The sequence below is a fragment of the Coffea arabica genome, chromosome 11c (assembly GCF_036785885.1).
Source record: "Coffea arabica cultivar ET-39 chromosome 11c, Coffea Arabica ET-39 HiFi, whole genome shotgun sequence".
Classification (NCBI taxonomy): Eukaryota; Viridiplantae; Streptophyta; class Magnoliopsida; order Gentianales; family Rubiaceae; genus Coffea; species Coffea arabica.
Genome location: NC_092330.1, coordinates 6,755,777 through 6,775,414, shown reverse-complemented (window position 1 = coordinate 6,775,414; position 19,638 = coordinate 6,755,777). Strand labels below are relative to the sequence as shown.

Here is a 19,638-nt window from a genome sequence, read left to right as displayed (position 1 = left end):
CATTTATGAGTTACTTCCAAATTGAGTCTCCTATTAAGTCTAGAGGTACGCATCAACAACATACATTTCTAATTAGCTATAAATGTTGGTTTTAAATGTTTAGGAAGGGAATTTCTAAAATGTATTTTTTTATTAATTTTCTTGTTTTACACTTAAAATATCACATAAATGTAGAATGAATACTTAATTTTGAAATTTGGCTGATCAATATTGAAAATTAAATTAAATTAGGTAATTAAAAGGTGTGCACAATTTACCTACTAAGAGATTTTTCTTAAAACAATGATAAAATTTTAACAATGTAAAATATGATACTAGAACAGTTAATAAGAAGTAATGAACTAATAATGACTCAAAGTAAAAAATGTTCAAAGATGAATAAAAGTTTAAAATTTTCATAAGCCAAACGTTAGGCAGGCAATGAAATTTTGTCAAAATTTTGGCGGGTAAAGGAGAGATCCAACGAAAATTGTTAAAATTTAGTAGGGGCAGGGGCAAAGAAATCTCAGATCTTAACTTAGGGTGGTGGGCGCGGCTATTCCCTCCGCCACTGCACTTAGTCAATCGCTATTCAATTTTCTAAGGGTACGAATTTGGACCAGTTGTGGCAATCACCGGGAAAAATGAAGGTCGTGTATTCTCTTTCAATGACTTGTCCATACCAGAATGGCGTCCTGGTCGCGATAATTTACGGTCAGAACACGCATGTTTACATTTTTCTCGAAACATGTGTGAACTTGCATGATCTTAAACCTATATAATGGATGGATCGTTGGAGGCAACACAATCACCAAGAGGGATAGACATTCACAAAACCAAATAAGCTGTGGTAGTATATAGATAGATTCAGAACGTGAAAAGATGGTGAGTTTAAAATGGCTATTGTCATTCTTGGCATCCTCACTGTTGATGGTATCCTTATTCCAGTCCTCACAAGCTGCTGGAATTGCCGTCTACTGGGGTCAAAACGGCGGTGAAGGAAGCTTGGCCGACACATGCGCCAGTGGAAACTATCAGTTTGTGAACGTGGCATTTCTGTCGACCTTTGGCGGTGGGAGAACACCAGTATTGAACTTAGCAGGCCACTGCAACCCCGACGCAGGCACCTGCACCTCCTTAAGTGATGAAATAAAAGCTTGCCAGAACCAAAACATTAAAGTGCTGCTTTCCCTTGGAGGTGGGGCTGGAAGCTATGGCCTTACTTCTGCCGATGATGCAGGACAAGTTGCCAATTACCTATGGAACACCTTCTTGGGCGGTCAATCAGGTTCCCGCCCGCTTGGAGATGCTGTTTTAGACGGTATAGACTTTGATATTGAAACCGGGACAGGCCAGTATTGGGACGATCTGGCCAGGGCGCTCTCTGGTTTCAGCTCGCAGAAAAAGGTGTACTTATCTGCGGCTCCACAATGTCCATTTCCTGATGCTAATCTAAACACGGCCATCAGCACTGGCCTTTTCGATTACGTCTGGATACAATTTTATAACAATGGACAGTGTCAGTATGGGACTAATGCTGATAGCTTGATAGCGAGTTGGAATCAATGGACTTCAGTTCAGTCCAATCAGATCTTCCTAGGTGTACCAGCAGCTCCAGGGGCTGCCAATGGAGGGTTTATTCCATCAGATGTGCTCATTTCTCAGGTTCTACCATCCATCAAGTCGTCACCCAAGTACGGAGGGGTCATGATCTGGAACAAATTTTTTGACAACGGATACAGTTCAGCTATCAAGGGTAGTATCTAAATTTAGTGGCCTATGTCCAGATTCCAGAGTAACATCTCAGAGTATTCTCGTAATGTAATAAATAAAACTGCGTACTTGCAGGGGTAGGATATATATTAGTCTTCCACTCTGTCCAAATAATTTCCATTGTACCTCATCTAGAGATGTAACTCTGGTTTTTTTCTACCAGAAATAAAGAACTTATGAATGGAGATAATTATAGTTTTAAAATTCATGGTTGAGGCCAAAAAAAAAAAAAATTTCAGGGTCATACGTTCGTTATGACATCTCCTTCATTTTTGATAACTTTGCACATTAAGAGTGCTAAATTTGGAATGCGTCAATATGGGGAATTCTTTCCCCACTGGAGTACTAGTGTTGGTTGGTCTGAGATTTTTAGCTCTGTGGCAATCCAGATAGTTTTCCAGCATCAGTATCCCATCTCAGGATCTTGAGAACTTGATTGTGAAGGGATTAAAAGATAAAGTTTTACTACCTTATACTCTTTGGAGCATGGAAAAGTTGAGACGTCCATGTTAATAATTATGCTGCCACCACCTTGCAAGATGGTTAAAGGACAATTTTTCCCCAAGTACTTAATCTGGTCAGTCTTTCCTCTTGATATCTCCTTTGTGGTGAAGGTACAGAGAATATCATGAGGAGGCTGCTCAAACTTTGAAAACTGAGATGTCTGTTTTCTGAAAACAAAGAAGTACAATCAGTTATACTGATTTTCTGACAGAGCTCGAGTCCTTCAATGTACTCTACTCGAGCAGGAATGCTTTTCCTTATAAATTTGACTTCCCATTGAATCTCAGGAAGTTAACTCTCCAAATTTCGCCTGCCCTGGGATTGTATTTTGGAGAAAATGTGGCTATTACCAGACTTTAAAATTAGCTAATACTTATGTGGAGAAAGTGTGGCTATTCCGTTTAGTGCACAGGTTGGATTGTTTTAAAATTAGCTGGCTATTACCAGATTTTGAGGTTCTCAAATTACTCTCTACCTGTGAGGAGAAAGAGTGGGAGATGAATGCTGGAGAGTTCCCTAACCTGTAATTTTTGAAGCTCAACAGCCGGAACATTGCTGAATGGAATGCCTCTAGTAATCACCTGCCACAGCTTCAACACTAATTTTGTGTAGTAGGCAGCTCAAGGAGGTCCCCAGTGGGTTTGGGGATAGCGCTACTCTGGAGATGATTTAGGTGAGCTCTCCTGAAGAATCTGTGAGAAGGCTTCAAGAGGATCAACTTGATATGAGGAATGAGATGAAGGTCCTTGTTGATCACTGAGACATGGATTTCTGATCACCTCCATAATTCCTAATAGAACTCTAGCTTGTCATTCTGTTTGCAGGTGAGTAAATTTAACTTTTTGTTCAGTCTGTATGTGTTATGTTTTGTTTACTTCCTCTATCACCAGTTTACTGGATCCTCAAATCATCATCAGTTTACTCTTGAATTATCACTCATAGGTTATGCATTTTCAGTTTAATTTTGCTCCAATAGAAGTACAGTTTCAAAGAGGTTTTGATCCTGTTAATTATTGGTAAAACTTTTGGATAACCTGCTAAAAGGAATTAATGCCAGCAGAAGAGAAGAATTGCACTAAATGCAATAAAGACAGATTTAAACACAAATTTTATTCTGGCCAAATGTTTCTTAGTTGCCAAATTTTGGAACTTAGGCCACAATTTGGACATTCTAAGCAGAACTGATATGCTTTTATGTTTCAGCTTGCTTGTGGAAAAGAGAAGCAAGCCTCTCAAGGTGAAGAAAATGGAAGTCTCAGCAGATATTGGAAAATGGGAATCTGGATGATCTTACATGACTGAGTTCTGAATTCTGACAAAGGTCACAACTTGGGAAATTTTATGTCTTACTGCTTCCACCAGATTACTAATACATGTTTGAAAGATTTTTTTTAGTTTCCCTTTTTTGAGAACTCTGACTCGATTCAATGCAACTTTACATGGCTTCAGCAGGAACAACTCGACATGGGGAATGAGCTGGAGGTCTATATTGATCGTTGAGACGTGGATTTCTGATCACCTGTGAAATTTCTGGTAGAACTTTAGCGTGTTATTCTATTTTCAGGTGAGTAAAATCAATCTTTTGCTATGATTCTGATCACCTCAGCTTTGTTAGACTTCTGGTCACCATTGGAACCAAGATTATACTGCTCCTGAATCATAACTTTCACAGGTTTCAAGTCTTGTATCATTTAAGTTCTGCTTATCTGCTTTTGCAAAGGTTCAACACTCGGTTATAAATATGACTTGCTTTCTGAATTTCCTCTTTTCTTCAGGAAAGCACTCTTTTGTTGATTGTGAGTTTCCCTTGTTTGATTAGTATGACTTGATCTATTGCAACTTCCTAGGGTTAATTACATCTTGTTTCATAACTATGACTTGATTCATGTATTAATATTTTCTTACACTAACAGTGTATACACTGTCGGTTTTAAATGCATGACAACTATGTAAAATTTAAATTTGAGCTCCAAGTTTTGCACGTGTTATGAATTCAATGGTGATAATATATACACTGTTAGTATATATAAGATCTTCTATTGATTTTTTATAACTTTCTGAAACCTCTTTCCTTTGAGCACACTTTGGGACTCACTAGCCACCCACTTATACATGAGCTATATTTCTATTGATGAGCGGAAATTTGGTTTTTACACTTTTTTCTTATTTGACTGCAAAGCACTTTAGTTTTCTTTTGGAGAGACAGATCCATTACTCCTATTGTGCCTTTCCAGTTATGCATATAGCTTGGACATGAGGCTGTAAGTTTGGAAGACAGAACTAAACTGTCCATGGAACAAAAACTTGTGTATTTAATATATATGAAAGTGTTGATGAAGCCTTTGCTTTATGGTGGAGTTTAGGAATTAGAGGTTTTGAGAGTCAAGTCTCACTCAATGCTGAGTTTATTCAAATTAAATGTTATTTTTTCTAATTGGTCATTTTTTGTAATATTTTTGAATTATAATATGTATGAATTTTTCCTGCCACCATTGTAGGTAAATTGTAATCAAATTAAATAAAAAACATATATAAGGACCACTTCACGTGATTACAATTATAAAAGGTTGCAGAATAAGATCATAACAAAGAAGTATAATAATTTTTATAGACGTGGTGGACAACTCCGCCATTAATTTGTCATTGTCACCATGCCCTTGGCACTCTAAGCATGTGGTTTGAACGTGTTTTTCGCAATCAAAAAATTAGGCCAAAAGTCCCCAAGACCCAATTCAATCAATAGAGAGGTTAATTAAATCACACACAGTCTCTGGCTTGAGTTTGAAGCCATTTCCTTTCGTCTCCCCCTGTAAAGCTTGAAGTCTCCACTGCACCCAAAAATAATAAAATGCTAAATTTTAATTCCAAAGAAATTGATGCATTTCTATATTCGAATTCTTACGCCTTGTTTGAAAAGCCATTTTCATCAAAAAAAATTCTATATTTTTTACGAGCACATTTTCCAATCATCTTTTTACCTCGCATATATCAAATCATTACAGTACATTTTCTACAAAAACCCTAGAAAATTGCAATCCAAATAGGACATTGTTTTGAATGTGAAGGATTTAGGTGAAAAAAATGTCAAGATGTAAGAGGCCATTTCTACCATTAATTGGAAACTAGATAAACTCTATTACAATCATAGACTGCACCTGGTGTTTCAGTGTGGTTTCCAAAATTATTTTCTAACAGCAATTTATTTACATCCATGATGATGTTAGGTTCTGTGTAACAGGAAAATAAAATTCAAAGAACACCAATAATGACGACCAAAACGAAAATTAGAATTTTGCTCTCCATTTCGCATTCCAAGGGCCCGATTTGCAAAACTTATGTTCAAAGTAACATAGAAAAGACCTTTCTGTTGTACTAAACTAATTAAATATGCATTTTTCTTATAGTTGGTTGTTGGCCACTAAGCTGTGATAGTTTGCTGCCTGCAAAATCACAGGGGACAGAACAAACCAGAAAAACGTGGTGTCCCTGTATTTGATGGGCAGAAGGAGAATTAGTCAGCACATGGTTAAAATGTTCCTAGGACGGCTAACATTGCCGACAGAACTAAATGCAGGATTCTTTGGTATGGTCATCAATTCATCCTTTCAGACTGAGGTCGGCAATGGGAAGAAGTGGGTGACAAGGTGGCCCTCAATTTGATGACACATTTATCAAAATCATATCAAGGAGGAGTTAAATGAGCATGATGCACATCTAGTAAAGGGGATTAACATCTATATATTGTAGTGGCTTATTACCTTGTTTTGTGCACAAATTGATCTGGGATATTGTAAAAAAGAATATAGATTAAAGAAAAGGAAATGGCCATCACCGAATTGAATAAAAGCCAGTCAAGGAATGAAGCACAAGGAGAGCAGCAGCAGCTCAGCGAAGAATGCCAGGAGTTGCTGAATACTCTTCCTAAAGAACGAGGATGGAGGACACAGCATCTCTATCTTTTCCAAGGATTTTGGTGCCAACCAAAAGAGATTCAGGCCATAATGTCTGTCCAGAGAAACTTCATAGCTCAAGACAGCGATGTTGTGCTTGCCACCATACCAAAATCTGGCACCACTTGGTTAAAAGCAATTGCTTTTACCATTATGAATCGAAAGAATATTCCTGTCCAAAATGACAATCATCCATTGCTCACCTCCAATCCGCATGAGCTCGTCCCTTTTCTTGAATATAAACTTTATGCGGACAACTGCATTCCAGATTTCTCGACGATTCCATGCCCGAGACTTTTGGCAACCCACATGCCCTTTTCTGCTTTGCCCCAGTCGGTCAAAGAATCTGGTTGTCGAGTGGTTTACCTTGCACGGAATCCATTTGACACATTTGTTTCCATATGGCATTTCATGGAGAAACTAAGACCGGAATCTTTTGGTTGCCTATCCTTTGAAGAAGCATTTGATATGTATTGCAGCGGAGTTGTAGGATTTGGTCCCTATTGGGACCATTTGCTGGGGTACTGGAATGAGAGTTTGCAAAGGACCCAAAAGGTGTTGTTTCTCAAGTATGAGGAAATGAAGGAAGATACTAATTCTCAGTTGAAGAAGTTGGCTGAGTTCTTAGGACTCCCTTTCTCAATTGAAGAAGAAAAAGGAGGAGTTGTTGATGAGATATCAAGGCTGTGTAGCTTCCAAACCCTGAAAGATATGGAAGTGAACAAAAATGGAAAAGGGGCTATCTTTGCTGATTCTGAAAACAAGGATTTGTTTAGGAAAGGTGTGGTAGGAGACTGGATCAATCATATGACCCCATCGATGGTTGACCGGCTACGCAATATTATGGACAAAAAACTGAGTGGCTCAAATCTATCATTTCAACTGCTCTAAGCACAAAGACAGAAAGTATTCGAGTGTGCATGTGATATTAGATCTCTTTGATCTGACAAGGAACAGAAGATACTGAAGCACTTGTGAATTTTCTCCAGGAGTCTAGGAACAAAAAAAACAGAATCTACGTGTGGTTATTTCCTTTTTAATTCTTCCCTTATTATTGTTAGTACATAGATTTCTAGCACCATTACAAAGACGCCGTAAGGTCTCAGACATGAAATTCTCTGAGCAAAAGAAAACTGAAACTCAATAGATTGGTGTCATTGTACTTGAAGGTCTGAAAGTCTTGTGAATTCCACTGAATAATCCATAAAGCAGATGAAATGTTATATGACTTTCTATTAACTCTTGTTACATACTTGAGGGAATCATAGAGGGTGCAATTAGGGCAACTGTCTAAATTTTACCTGGAACTGGATATCTAACAAATGCCACAACAAGCTAAGTCAAGGCAGTGCTCCATATTTTCTACTTTCTCTCCCTTTCTCTGTTTTTAAATCACAGTCAAACCGAAGAAAGGATTGCCACTTCCTACAAATATTTTACAGAAATCAAACAAGCCACAGATGAAAGCTCTGAGAATAATTGTACGTATAAAATACAGGAGTATCCTGTCATAAAAATGAATAAATCTTTAGCTACAACATCAGCGCTTACAAGATATATTCTTCATGCATAATTTCAGATATACTGGTATCCAGCTATGTATTGTCTATGGACCATTTCAAAGAGTTGATTGTCTCTATAATTCTATGATTACAACTTCAGTGCCTCCAACACAAGTTTCTTAGCGATTTTTCCTGTATTCGTAATATTTTCCTTGGATTCTAAAGCGAAAGAAAAACTGAAAATTTTGTTATTTGTTATTACCAGATGTGATGCAATATTACAAGATCTGCTAAAATGACCTATCAATTACTAAAGTTAAAGGGCAAAGTTTAAGGCTGCATATTATTTGTTATTCTAAGAGCCAAGACATTAGAAAATATTAGATTTGTAAACAATTGCTTGGGCCGTCCAAGAGTTACCTGGAAAGATCTTTCGAATGTTGGGTATGAAGTTCCAGCCATCTTGTCTTCAAAAAATTTGTTATTTTTAATCATGCTTCAAACTTTTTAGTTCCTCTCCATCTAATAAATCTTTTCCTAAAATTCAGTACAGTAGAAATAGATCAGATTTGCATAATTCAACTTTCCTAAAACTCTCTTCAACTTCCCCACCAGAAAAAGTTTGAACTTTGAAGGTTGAGGAGTGGCATTAGATCCAGGAAAAAGTTTGGTTCCTTCCTCTGAAAAGCTGGCTTTTGTTTCTTGTTTTTTCCTTTTCAATTTTCGCACAAGAAAAGGAAATCTTTTCACCTCAGTTCAGCTCTGTCGGATTCCCTAAGAGGAAATCCAGAAAGCCAAATCCATCAGTTTTGGTGAAAGTAGAATGCATTGAACAGGTGGATTAATCCTTTTGATCTCTGATGACAAGTTTAATCTTTTATACTTTCGGGAAGCAAATTGCAACAATTCCTCAGTGTCTTGTACAATAGCTTTAGCATGAAAAGCATAATAAACTGAAGCTGTGTCATTTGCTGCTGATTTCAAGTGTTTCAAGATCATTACACCATTCTCCACTAGTAGACACAGCAGAAAAAATGTTGAATACTGTAAGCCCCTCACAATAGGCTTCTATTGTTTTTCACATTTAAAATCATATGTGCTTGCCCATTAAAAAGCACTTCCAGAAGTAGCTCCATTTTAACAGTTTAAGCTGGTCAAGAAACTTCAGAAGCTCAATGTTTGGCCATATCTTCAATCATTGACTTGGCATGAAATGAGAGAGAGAAAGAGTTACCCTTCCTAGCCTTAGATTTACCATTCATTGAGATTGGTTTAGGAACATTATTGTTCCCCTAAGGTGTATTTGTTTTGCAACAAAGATTCACCAAAGCCATGTAAATCATTGAGAGAATCAATAATAATCTCCACAAGGGACTCCAAATGGATATTTTGGCCTAGCAGCTCCAGAAGAACATCTCAACCTTCGAATCCCCATCTTTTCAAGCAACTTAACAGGAGCTGGATCAGCTTTCTTGTCTATGCCAGCTATTGTTCGTCCACATGAGGCCGGTAAGTGAAAAAACAAGCTCACTAGCAGAAACATTATAAGGTGCATGAACCCTCTAAAAAGGAATTAAAGTTCAGCCTCCTCAGGAACAGAAGCCTGAAAAAACATGGCCCACATAAGTAGTTGCAGTCGGTAAGGACAATGACATCTTGAATAGTTTGGGATACTCTTCTATTAATTGTGGTGTACTTGACTTCAACATCTTTAGAAGATCCAAAAGGCATAAAAAACTAATTACTAGGTCATGCTTTCTTTCATTCTCTCAAGCCACCACAAGTAAGATACATGCACTGAGCAGACAAGAATAGCTCATGAGTTGAGAGATATCTGAATAGGTAATTACCTTCAACATAGAAGATAAAGCACCTCAAGGATTCTAGCATCTCTAGCATGGTACGCAGCTGTAACCCTATGAGGCTGAAGCAACTCATCTTTCCCGTTGTAAAGATCCCGCAAACTTTCACCCAAGAGAGGAAATAAATTGCTTCCAAAGATCATAATCCCTCAGCAGAGGCTGGGATCAAATGAATAGTTGTTCAATGAAGTAGAATCATTTTCTGCTTCAATTCGCTGCCTCAAGGATGCAATCTTTGATTGAAACTTAGGAGTTGCAGGATATAACCATACATCCCCCTAATGCATATCTTTCTCAAAACCAACATGAAAGTCCCTCTTCAAGGTTCAAGAATAGAGATCCCAACTGACCAACACCCACTTGTCATCGGAATAGGTCAAAATTCTATGTAAATCAGTAAAGTTGGTTAAAAGTTTCAGTTCCACTTTCAAATTATCAATCTGTTTATGTGCATCTTTTTCATCTATACCATGAGAAAATGACAAGGTCCTCCACCATTTATCATCTATTATCCAGCTGCTCCACAACAAATCAAAAACGTAACTTTGATTCGTTTTCTGAATAAGCTTCCTAATGTACTGTATAAAAATACCCTGAAGCACAAGAAGCAATAATCCCGCAGAATTAAATGACACACTAGAGCTGAAATCTCATCTTTTTTTCGTCTCAAAAACTCAGAGCACCCATTAATTGCTTTCCACAAAAAAAAAAAAAAAAACCAGAAAAAAAGGAAGAACATATAGCACTAGATGAAACATATAAATACACCAGAAAATCAGTTAAATTTGCACTCTGATATTGTTTGTATAGCTTTTCAAGAACTCAGGGCAGCCCAACTTATATTCTTCAATCGAATCAACCCACAGTTTCTTTTCTGCATAAAGCTTGAAAATCCCACTGATCTTGCAGAGAAATATGGAAATTCTATCATCACTATCATTTCATCAAAATCCAATGGATCTACGTTGGGAAATTAAGATTTCAGAAGGGGGACATAGCAAGAACTTACCCAACTTATATTCTTCAACCTTGGGTCCAATGCAATTGGAGAAGCAGTCCGTCCCAACTTCCAACTTGGCTTCGTTTGAATCGAGAGGAAAGGCGACTTCGAAGTTTTAAATGGATAGAGAAAAAAGCCTGACGCTGATGCTGGACACGTTATCTCTGAAAAGATGGACATGGGCCAGAACGGTCCACGAACTTTTGACGGTACAAATAAGTTGGGCCAACATTAACATACAAAATCAAGGAACCACACCAAGTGATGAGAATGGAAAATTACGTCATGGTTTAAAATATTAGACGAGAAATTTTAAACAAAAACCAAACACTGTTTGCTGAAGGTCCCAAAGCCTTTTCTACAGTAAAAATTAATCCCGACCAAAGAAGAACCAACTGTTATCACCAAATAAAATTAAAATTCTCTTCGACCATCAATATTATGAAAATCCTTTTTTGAAAAACCTTTACCATGGAGTTGTGTGTTTCCCTCTTTCAATTGAACTCACTCCGGCTGAGATTGGCAGAAGGAAAAGTGGTGCAAATCATATGTTTGAGCGGATATCCGTAAATCACAGAGGGAGCCAATTGTGAAATCACAACGGGAGAGTGGCAAAAGTGGTGCACTAATTGAAATTGCAGGTCAATACTGTATAATCCAAGGGTCTACGGTTTCCAAAGGTAAGAATCTTGGTTTTCCCTCTTTTATCCTAACACTGATGTTTACGGTTTAGGGAAACAAATATATTCAGGTTTAGGATTTACGAAAACAAATACAGTACAGATTGAGGGTTTAGGCTGACAAATTAGCTCTGATAGATTGTTTTGTCATTTGTACCAATTGCTATTTACCTTGTACAATTTAGTACAAATTAGTTCTGACAACTTGTTATTATGGTTTACATATTGATTATTATGGTTTATAAATTGTTATTGTTATTAATTAGTTATTATGGTTTGGGGTTTTGCAGCCTCAACAAAGATACACTCAGTTTGAGGGTTTAGGAAAACTAATTTGCTGTGACAGATTGTTATGTTGTTTGTATCAATTGCTATTTACCTTTATACACAACAGTTATTATGGTTTACTATTAGAAAATTGATTTAATTTTTTTTAGACAGATTTCTTAATTTATATGGAAGTAACTAGTTTCCTAATTGGTTTTAGTTACTTAAAGTAGCAACTAAGGAATATCCTATTTTGTTTAGAATTTAGAAATTATTTCCTATTCTGTACAAGTCAAGGAATTAGCATTGATTTCCTGTTGTTATTTGGCTTTTTGGCCAAATAATTGGCCTGTTTGGAACCTGAGTTTTTTGAGAGTTTGTCTAAAACTTTACTGTAGTGCACCGTAAAAGTTTTTGAAAAAATTTTGTAGAAGTTTTTGTAAGTAGAAGTTTTTGTAAGATAAAAAATTTTTTTGTAGAAACTTTTTTGTAAAATGAAAAACTTTTTTTTTCCTTTTCTTTTTTTTTCTCTTTCTCTTTCTTTTTCATTTTCTTTCTTTCCTTTTTCTTTTCTTTCCTCTCTTCTTCTTCTTCTTCTCCCCTTCCCCATTACCTCCGCCTCCCAGCAGCAACGCAGCTTGCTCCACCCCCTACTCCGCCACCGGCCCCACCTCCAGCACCTTCGCAAAGGCCTCCTCCAGCCCCTCCTCCCACGCCTCCACCTGCTCCACCTCTGGCACCACCACCAATGCCTCCACCAGCCCCTCCTACTCTCCCGCCTGCTCCACCCCCAACTCCACCACCAGGCCCACCTCTTGCACCACCACTTGCTCCTCCAGCAGTTGGGAAAGATGATTTCAAAGTCAACGCTGGTTTCCACAGGCCAAACGAGACTTCCATGACACCTTTCCTAGCTCTAGATGTTCAAACTTACCTGCTACAAATACCCCTTCCCTCGACACTTTTTTTTGTATACCTACTACCACTACCAATTTTCAACCGACTTTCTTCAATCCCAATTTTTCTGAAACATAAGAAATCTCCAATTTCAAAAACCCATTTTCAGATCCTAAGTTACTTCCCATGCCATTCCAAGAAAATGCCAGAATCATCCAGCTTCAATTTAGCCATGGCCTGGCAGACCATTTTGTCCACAGTTGGCTCAGTTGCAGCTACAGCAATGGTGCTCCGTTCAGTTGTCCGCGAATTTGTCCCAGCCGAGATGGAAGGGTGATGGGGGAGGAGTGGGGGAAGGGAATTTTTTTTTTTTTTTTAAAAAAAAGGGGTCATACAAACTGGGTAAAGGGAGGGGATGACAGGGGAAGATGGTGGGGAGAGGAAGAAAGGCCAAAAAAAAAAGGGGAAACGGCGCCGAACGTGGTGGTCGGCGATGGAGGTGGTAGTGGGTTGGGATGGGGGAGGAAGAAGAAAAAAAGTGAAGGGAAATGTTTTTTTATATGTTTTGGATATTTTGAAGTGTGTAAGTAAAAAATTTTGAGAAGTTTTTGGGATCCTGTAGCAAAAGTTGTTAAGAAACTAGTAGGTAAAAAACTTGCCTAAAAACCTAACTTCCAAACAAGCCCAATGTTTTCTATAATTAGGTAAGTTGATATATTACAAAAAGATATATAAGGGACACACAAGAGCACACAAGAGCGACATGTAGTTTTATACATGGATTGTAAAAGAGGGTTTTTGAGAGATGAGAGATGGTATACAATGGTTGTATTTGGATTCAAGTTCTATTCTTATACAGAATTTTTTCTTTCATCATAAAGAATGAATTTTCTCTCCGTGGACGTAGACTCAATGGTTGAGGCAAACCACGTTAAATATTATTTGTCATTTATCTTTCATGCTTGTGACTTGTTTGTCATTAATTGATGTATACTTAATATCTCAATAGTCATGTGTTTCGCGTTTAGATCCTAACAAGTAGTATCAGAGTTTGGTTGCAAAACTGGGTTGCTCACAAGCATTTGAATCCCAACAAACTGATATCAGAGCGGGGTTCATAGTTGGATCCTGGTTAACTATTGAGATCAAGTGAGTTGGTGGCTATAACCAATTAAACAATTTAATAGGTGATATTCTTGTTTCAAGAGTTTCGTAAAAAACATTGAAGGTGAAAGATGGAAAGTTGAAAAGCATGGAGATACTTGATGATGAATCTAGACAGGTGGTTCAAGGGTCAAGGAAAAGGTGGAATTCAAATTTTGGATGTGAATCGGTGGAAACTTTCTCACAACTCCAATGGTTGATACTTCATCCCAGATGATTTTTATATTCAAATTATATTCTTTAGGTGGTGTGGCATGTGTCCTAAAGAAAATAAAAGAATCTAATTTTCAAATGCCAGAAAAATCTGATGGCTACAAGTTTTACATTGCGGGTGGAGTCTTGGAAACCACACATGGTGAGACAGTTCTGAGAATGGGAAGAACTATGGTGATTTTATCACTTGGTCGCCTCAATGGTTAGAACTCATAAAAGGGAATCCCAAATTGCAAGTGGTAGTGAGAAGAAATCCTTTTGCATGTCTCTCTCCAACTCTCCCATTATGGGCTTGTAATCTTTTGGAATTTGAATTAGATAGATCCTACAAAAAAGAGGAGGAAAGACTAAAACTACCTTAGTCTAATGATGTGATCAGTCCTATGTGTTTTTATGTTTTCTATGATCATTCATCAGAATGATGTGATCATGCCAAAACCGATACTTATGAGGATTCAGGAATGGAAAATATTAATTCGTTCATGCTGGATTATCTTTAGTGAATTCAACTGACCATGTTACAGTTAAGTCAATTTAACTACAAATTGTACTTGTGTTTGTGTTAATTTGTTGACCTCTGATTTTTGTAGACTTTATCTGATCTCTAATTTCAATTCTATTGACCAGCAATTTGGTCCTCTTACACTTGTATTACTAACTTTATTTGAGCTCTAATTTCTCATGCTTGCAAGGTATTTAATTTGATTAGTCAAATCATTGGGTGACCTGCCATTGTTTGTACTGAACATTTTTTAAGCTATTATTTTTGGATTTTTTATTTCTGGCTTCTTTACTGTGTGATTGCATACCACAGTCAGTTTCTGAAGGATATGTTCAATTTCTTTTATAGTTATATTTTTATCATGTCATTTATTTTTACAATGGTAGATTGAGAATACAATTGTGAAATGTATAAATATTTTTAGGAAAAAAAGAATTTATTTGTAGCATATATAATGGATTAGTTTGTGTGTTAGTATCTCAACTTGTGCATTAGTTTGCATTTTATTTGTTACAAATATAATGATTTCGTTCCTATGATATAGTTTGGAACATTACGTCACAGGATATTGGGGAACCAAGAAGCTGAATCCTAAAGAAGATAAAGGCAATGGGAAGAAGTATGGTGATTTTATCACTTGATCGCGTCTATGGTTAGAACTCATAAAAGGAAATCCCAAATTGCAAGTGGTGGTGAGAAAAAATCTTGCAAAGGGAGATGATGAATTGAAACACTTTCTTACAAGTCAATTGGAGGTTAGATTCGGGGTAACTACACATGTTTATTTGTCAATTGAATCAATTAATGTCATGACTATATTGATTCGAATGTATAGTTCGGTATCATATTATTTGGTAGTTGAAAGCAAATGATTGCTAAAAAAATATTCGCGAAAATAGAGATTTGTTAAGAAATTAATTTAATTTCTTTTAGGCAGGTTTCTTAATTTATGTGAAAGTAACTAGTTTTCTAATTGGTTTTAATTACTTGAAATAGCAACCAAGAAATTTCTCATTTTGTTTAGAATTTAGAAATTATTTCTTATTCTATACAACTCTAAGAATTAGCACTAATTTCCTGTTATTATTTGGTTTTTTGATCAAATAATATATTATCTATAAATAAGTGGGTTGGCATACTACAAAGAAACATACAATGGACACACAAGAGATATACAAGAGCACACAAGGATAACATGTAGCCTTATACACGGGATGTAAGAGAGGGTTCTTGGGAGATGAGAGTTGGTATTTAAGGGTTGTGTTTGGATTTAAGTTGTATTCTTGTGTAGGATTTTTTCTCTCATAATAAAGAACAGATTTTCTTCCATAGACGTACACTCAATGGTTGAGCCGAACCAAATTAAATATTATATGCCGTTTATCTTTCATGTTTATAATTTGTTTGTCATTAAATTATTGTATACTTGATATCTCAATAGTCATGTGTTCCACGCTTGAATCCTAACATTTACAAATTAGTTCTAAGAGATTGTTATTTTGATTTACATATTGGTTATCATGGTTTACAAATTGTTACTGCTATTAATTAGTTATTATGGTTTAGGGTTTTGCAGTCTCAACAAAGATACATTTGGAACGAGGGTTTAGGAAAACTAATTAGCTGTGGCATATTGTTATATTGTTTGTATCAATTGCTATTTATCTTGTACATATTATTTATTATAGTTTACAAATTGTCACTGTGTTTGTACACGCTATTCTGTACTTTGTGCACATTGTACAAGGTAAAGAACAAACCCAAAGCATAGTCATTTAGCTGTGGCTTTTTAGGTACCTAGGAGTTCCTTTGTTAGGGAACTTTAAGAGGTCTGATGTGCATGCTCTTATTCTTCAAATTTGCATTTCGATTTTTGTCTTTGGATTAATATACTACTCAATTTACTATATAAAGTATGGGAATTCAGATCATTTTCATCCCCAGAAGACCATTGATGTGCAGTTGATTAAGTTATTCAGACAAAACTTTTTGCATATCTCTCTCCAACTCTCCCATTATGGGCTTGCAATCTTTTGGAATTTGAATTAGATAGATCCTGCAAAAAAGAGGAGGAAAGACTAAAACTGCCTTAGTCTAATGATGTGAACAGTCCTATGTGTTTTTATGTTTCCTATGGTCATTCATCATAATGATGTGATCATGCCAAAACCGATACTTATGAGGATTCAGGAATGGAAAATATTAATTAGTTCATGCTGGATTATCTTAAGTGAATTCAACTGACCATGTTACAGTTAAGTGAATTTAACTACAAATTGTACTTGTGGTGTGTTAATTTGTTGACCTCTGATTTTTGTAGCAATTTGGTCCTCTTACACTTGTATTACTAACTTTATTTGAGCTCTAATTTCTCATGCTTGCAAGGTATTTAATTTGATTAGTCAAATCATTGGGTGACCTGCCATTGTTTGTATGGAAGGTTTTTAAGCTATTATTTTTGGATTTTTTTATTCTTGGCTTCTTTAATTTGTGATTGCATACCACAGTCAGTTTCTGAAGGATATGTTTAATTTCTTTTATAGTTATATTTTTATCATGTCATTTATTTTTATAATGGTAGATTGAGAATACAATTGTGAAATGTATAAATATTTTTAAGGAAAACAGAATTTATTTGTAGCAAATATAATGGATTAGTTTGTGTTTTAGTATCTCAACTTGTACATTAGTTTGCATTTCATTTGTTACAAATATAATGATTTCGTTCCTATGATATAGTTTGAAACATTACATCACAGGATATTGGAGAACCAAGAAGCTGAATCCTAAAGAAGATAAAGGCAAGCAGCTGCAGGAATACTCTGACAGTAATCCAGTAAAGCCAATTAAGCCACCAATTGATTTCTTTGCCCATAGGTATATGTGCCTTTTCAAAAGGTCTATTGATTATGTTTGAGGTTTTGAATTAGGTAAAATATCATGATTCATCAAATGTATATGTGGCAGGTCTAATCACATTAAATTATGCCAGGATTGTTTTTGCAAGGAAGCAAAAAGCAATAGAAAAGGCATTAACAACGAGGGAGGTGAATATAGTTGCTAGAAAAACGTTAAAAAAACTAAGTGATAAGGAGAAGGTGGTAAGGAAGAATGATGCCTCCAAGAATATGAAGCAATATAAGGAACAAATGAAGGTCTACAAGGAGTCGATAGCCAATAGGGAGAAGCCACAGAGAGTGATGCAGGAAGACAAGTAAGGATGTAGCACCAGACTTTATGTTTGATGAATCAAAATTTTCATAAGTTTCAAAGCGCTGGTGCAATTGTTTGGTTGTTGTGCATTATTTTTTTCTCACATTGTTAATTTTTTTTTTGTTTGCACACTTACACCTTTAGGTGCACAAACGCTAAACTCTTTAAGTTTGTATCTCATATTGATGAGGTGAAAAAGCTGTGATCCAAGAAATAGGTTTCAATGGATTATTGGAGATCCAATGCGATACCCTTTTGAAGGACATATGCACATCGTTGGTGAATAATTTCAACCCAACTCACTCATATATATAACTGGAGAATAGGCATGTGCTACTTGTAACATTGGAATATATAGCAGAGGATTTTGGAATTCTCGACGAGGGGCCAGTATTGATGAAAGAAGCAAGAGATGGTGGAGCTGAGAGCGACCCACAATATTCTAGAAAGAAGAAGTACAACTAACATTAGATAGTAGAGGAGCTAATATACATGAACATCGGGGATGAATTCAAGAGGCATTTTGTTATTTTTGCATGTAGGTACCTACTTAAACATATGCTGAGATCATCTAACAATCGAGATTTCTTAGCTTACCAATAGAAATAAGATGCAACCTCTAACATTTTTGTGGATATTGCTGTGCATATTCAACAATTTGTTGCATAAATCATCTCTAATGAACTCAGCCCAATTAAATTTGGCTGCTTCCAAAGTGGATTGTAAACACTCCCATAAATTGGCTTTGATTTCAGCTCGTATTGTTGGAGTAAACAAGCACCCACAAGCAGAAACAACAAAAAGCATCTTGAATTCATTCCCGACGTCCATGGATATCAGTTTATCTACTACACCATGCTGCTTGTATTTCTTTTTCTTAGAATAATGTGGCTCGCTCTCAACTTTACCATCTCTAGCATCTTCAACCAGCATTGGCCCCTCCTCGGGAATTTCAAGAGCCTTTGCTACATCCTCTGATATTACAAGTAGCACAAGCCCACCCTCAAGTTGTATATATGAGTGAGTTGAGTTGAAATTATCCACCAACCATGTACATATGTCTTTTGGTGTGTGGCATTGGATCTCCAGTAATTCACCAAAACATCTTTCTTTTATTGCAGCTATTTTTGCTCCATCAATATGAGACATAAACTTTAAGAATTTTGCAAGTGTGTACATAAACATGTATGCCCACAAAAAAAATAACAATGTGGGTAAAATAACAAAAAAACAGCCAAATAATTGCACTTGCCCTTTGAAACTTCTAAAAGATTTAATTTATCCAAAATAAAGTTCGGTGCTACATCCTTACTTGTTTCCCTACATCACTCTGAATGGCTTCTCCCCTATTCGCTATTGACTCGTTGTAGATTTTCATCTGTTCCTTATATTGTTCCATATTCTTGGAGGCATCATTCTTCCATACCACTTTTTCCTCATCACTCAGTTTGTCTCATATGTTTCTAGCAACAATGTCTCAGTTTGTTTCATGCGTTTTTAACAACAATGTTTACCTTTATTGTTAATGCCTTTCCTATTGCTTTTTGTTTCCTGTGAAGTCAATCCTAGCATGATTTAATGTGATTAGACCCGTCACATAAACATTTGATAAATCATGAGATTTTAACCCAATTTAAAGCCCCAAATATTAGACAATACACTCTCTGAAAAATCACATTACTGGATTGTTGTCACAATGTACCTCCACCTACTTGTCTTTATCTTCTGTACGATTTAGTTTCTTGGTTCCTTGACGTCCCGTAATGTAATATTTCAAACTGAGCCATAAGAACGAATCCATTATATTTGCTACAAATAAAACACACACCAATGTACAAGTTGTGATGGTAAAACACAAACTAATCCATTATATTTGCTACAAATAAATTTCTTTTTTCTAAAAATATTTATACATTTTAAAATTGTATTCTCAATCTGCCATTATAAAAATAAGTGACATGATAAAAATATAATTACAAAAGACATCAAACATATCATATAAAAGATGACTGTGGTATGCAATCACAAATTAAACAAGCCGAGAATAAAAACTTCAAAAAGTAATGTTTTCAAAAACCTTCAAAACAAACAATAGCAGGTTACTTGATGATTTCACTAATCAAATTAAATAC

At 36.1% G+C, this 19,638-nt stretch overlaps 2 protein-coding genes and 1 long non-coding RNA gene across 5 annotated transcripts; all 3 read left to right on the top strand.

Moving 5' to 3' along the window:
- Positions 1-781: 781 nt before the first annotated feature.
- Positions 782-1,960, top strand: LOC113716360 (acidic endochitinase). Its single transcript, XM_027240657.2, has one exon. The coding sequence runs from the start codon at positions 862-864 to the stop codon at positions 1,744-1,746; it is 885 nt and encodes a 294-aa protein (XP_027096458.1). The 5' UTR covers positions 782-861; the 3' UTR covers positions 1,747-1,960.
- A 3,705-nt stretch (positions 1,961-5,665) lies between these two features.
- On the top strand, positions 5,666-7,449 carry LOC113716471 (cytosolic sulfotransferase 15-like). Its single transcript, XM_027240808.2, has one exon. It carries the CDS (start codon positions 6,078-6,080, stop codon positions 7,095-7,097), a length of 1,020 nt encoding a protein of 339 aa, XP_027096609.1. The 5' UTR covers positions 5,666-6,077; the 3' UTR covers positions 7,098-7,449.
- Positions 7,450-10,829: 3,380 nt separating this feature from the next.
- On the top strand, positions 10,830-19,203 carry LOC140016789 (uncharacterized). 3 transcript variants are annotated; one of them, XR_011823019.1, is made up of 4 exons: positions 10,830-11,250; positions 14,858-15,060; positions 17,053-17,170; positions 17,261-19,203. It is a non-coding gene; the product is annotated as an uncharacterized lncRNA (long non-coding RNA). The 3 variants fall into 3 exon arrangements; XR_011823018.1 differs by having other exon boundaries at positions 10,832-11,250; positions 14,858-15,048; positions 17,286-19,203; XR_011823017.1 differs by having other exon boundaries at positions 10,832-11,250; positions 14,858-15,048.
- Positions 19,204-19,638: the final 435 nt, after the last annotated feature.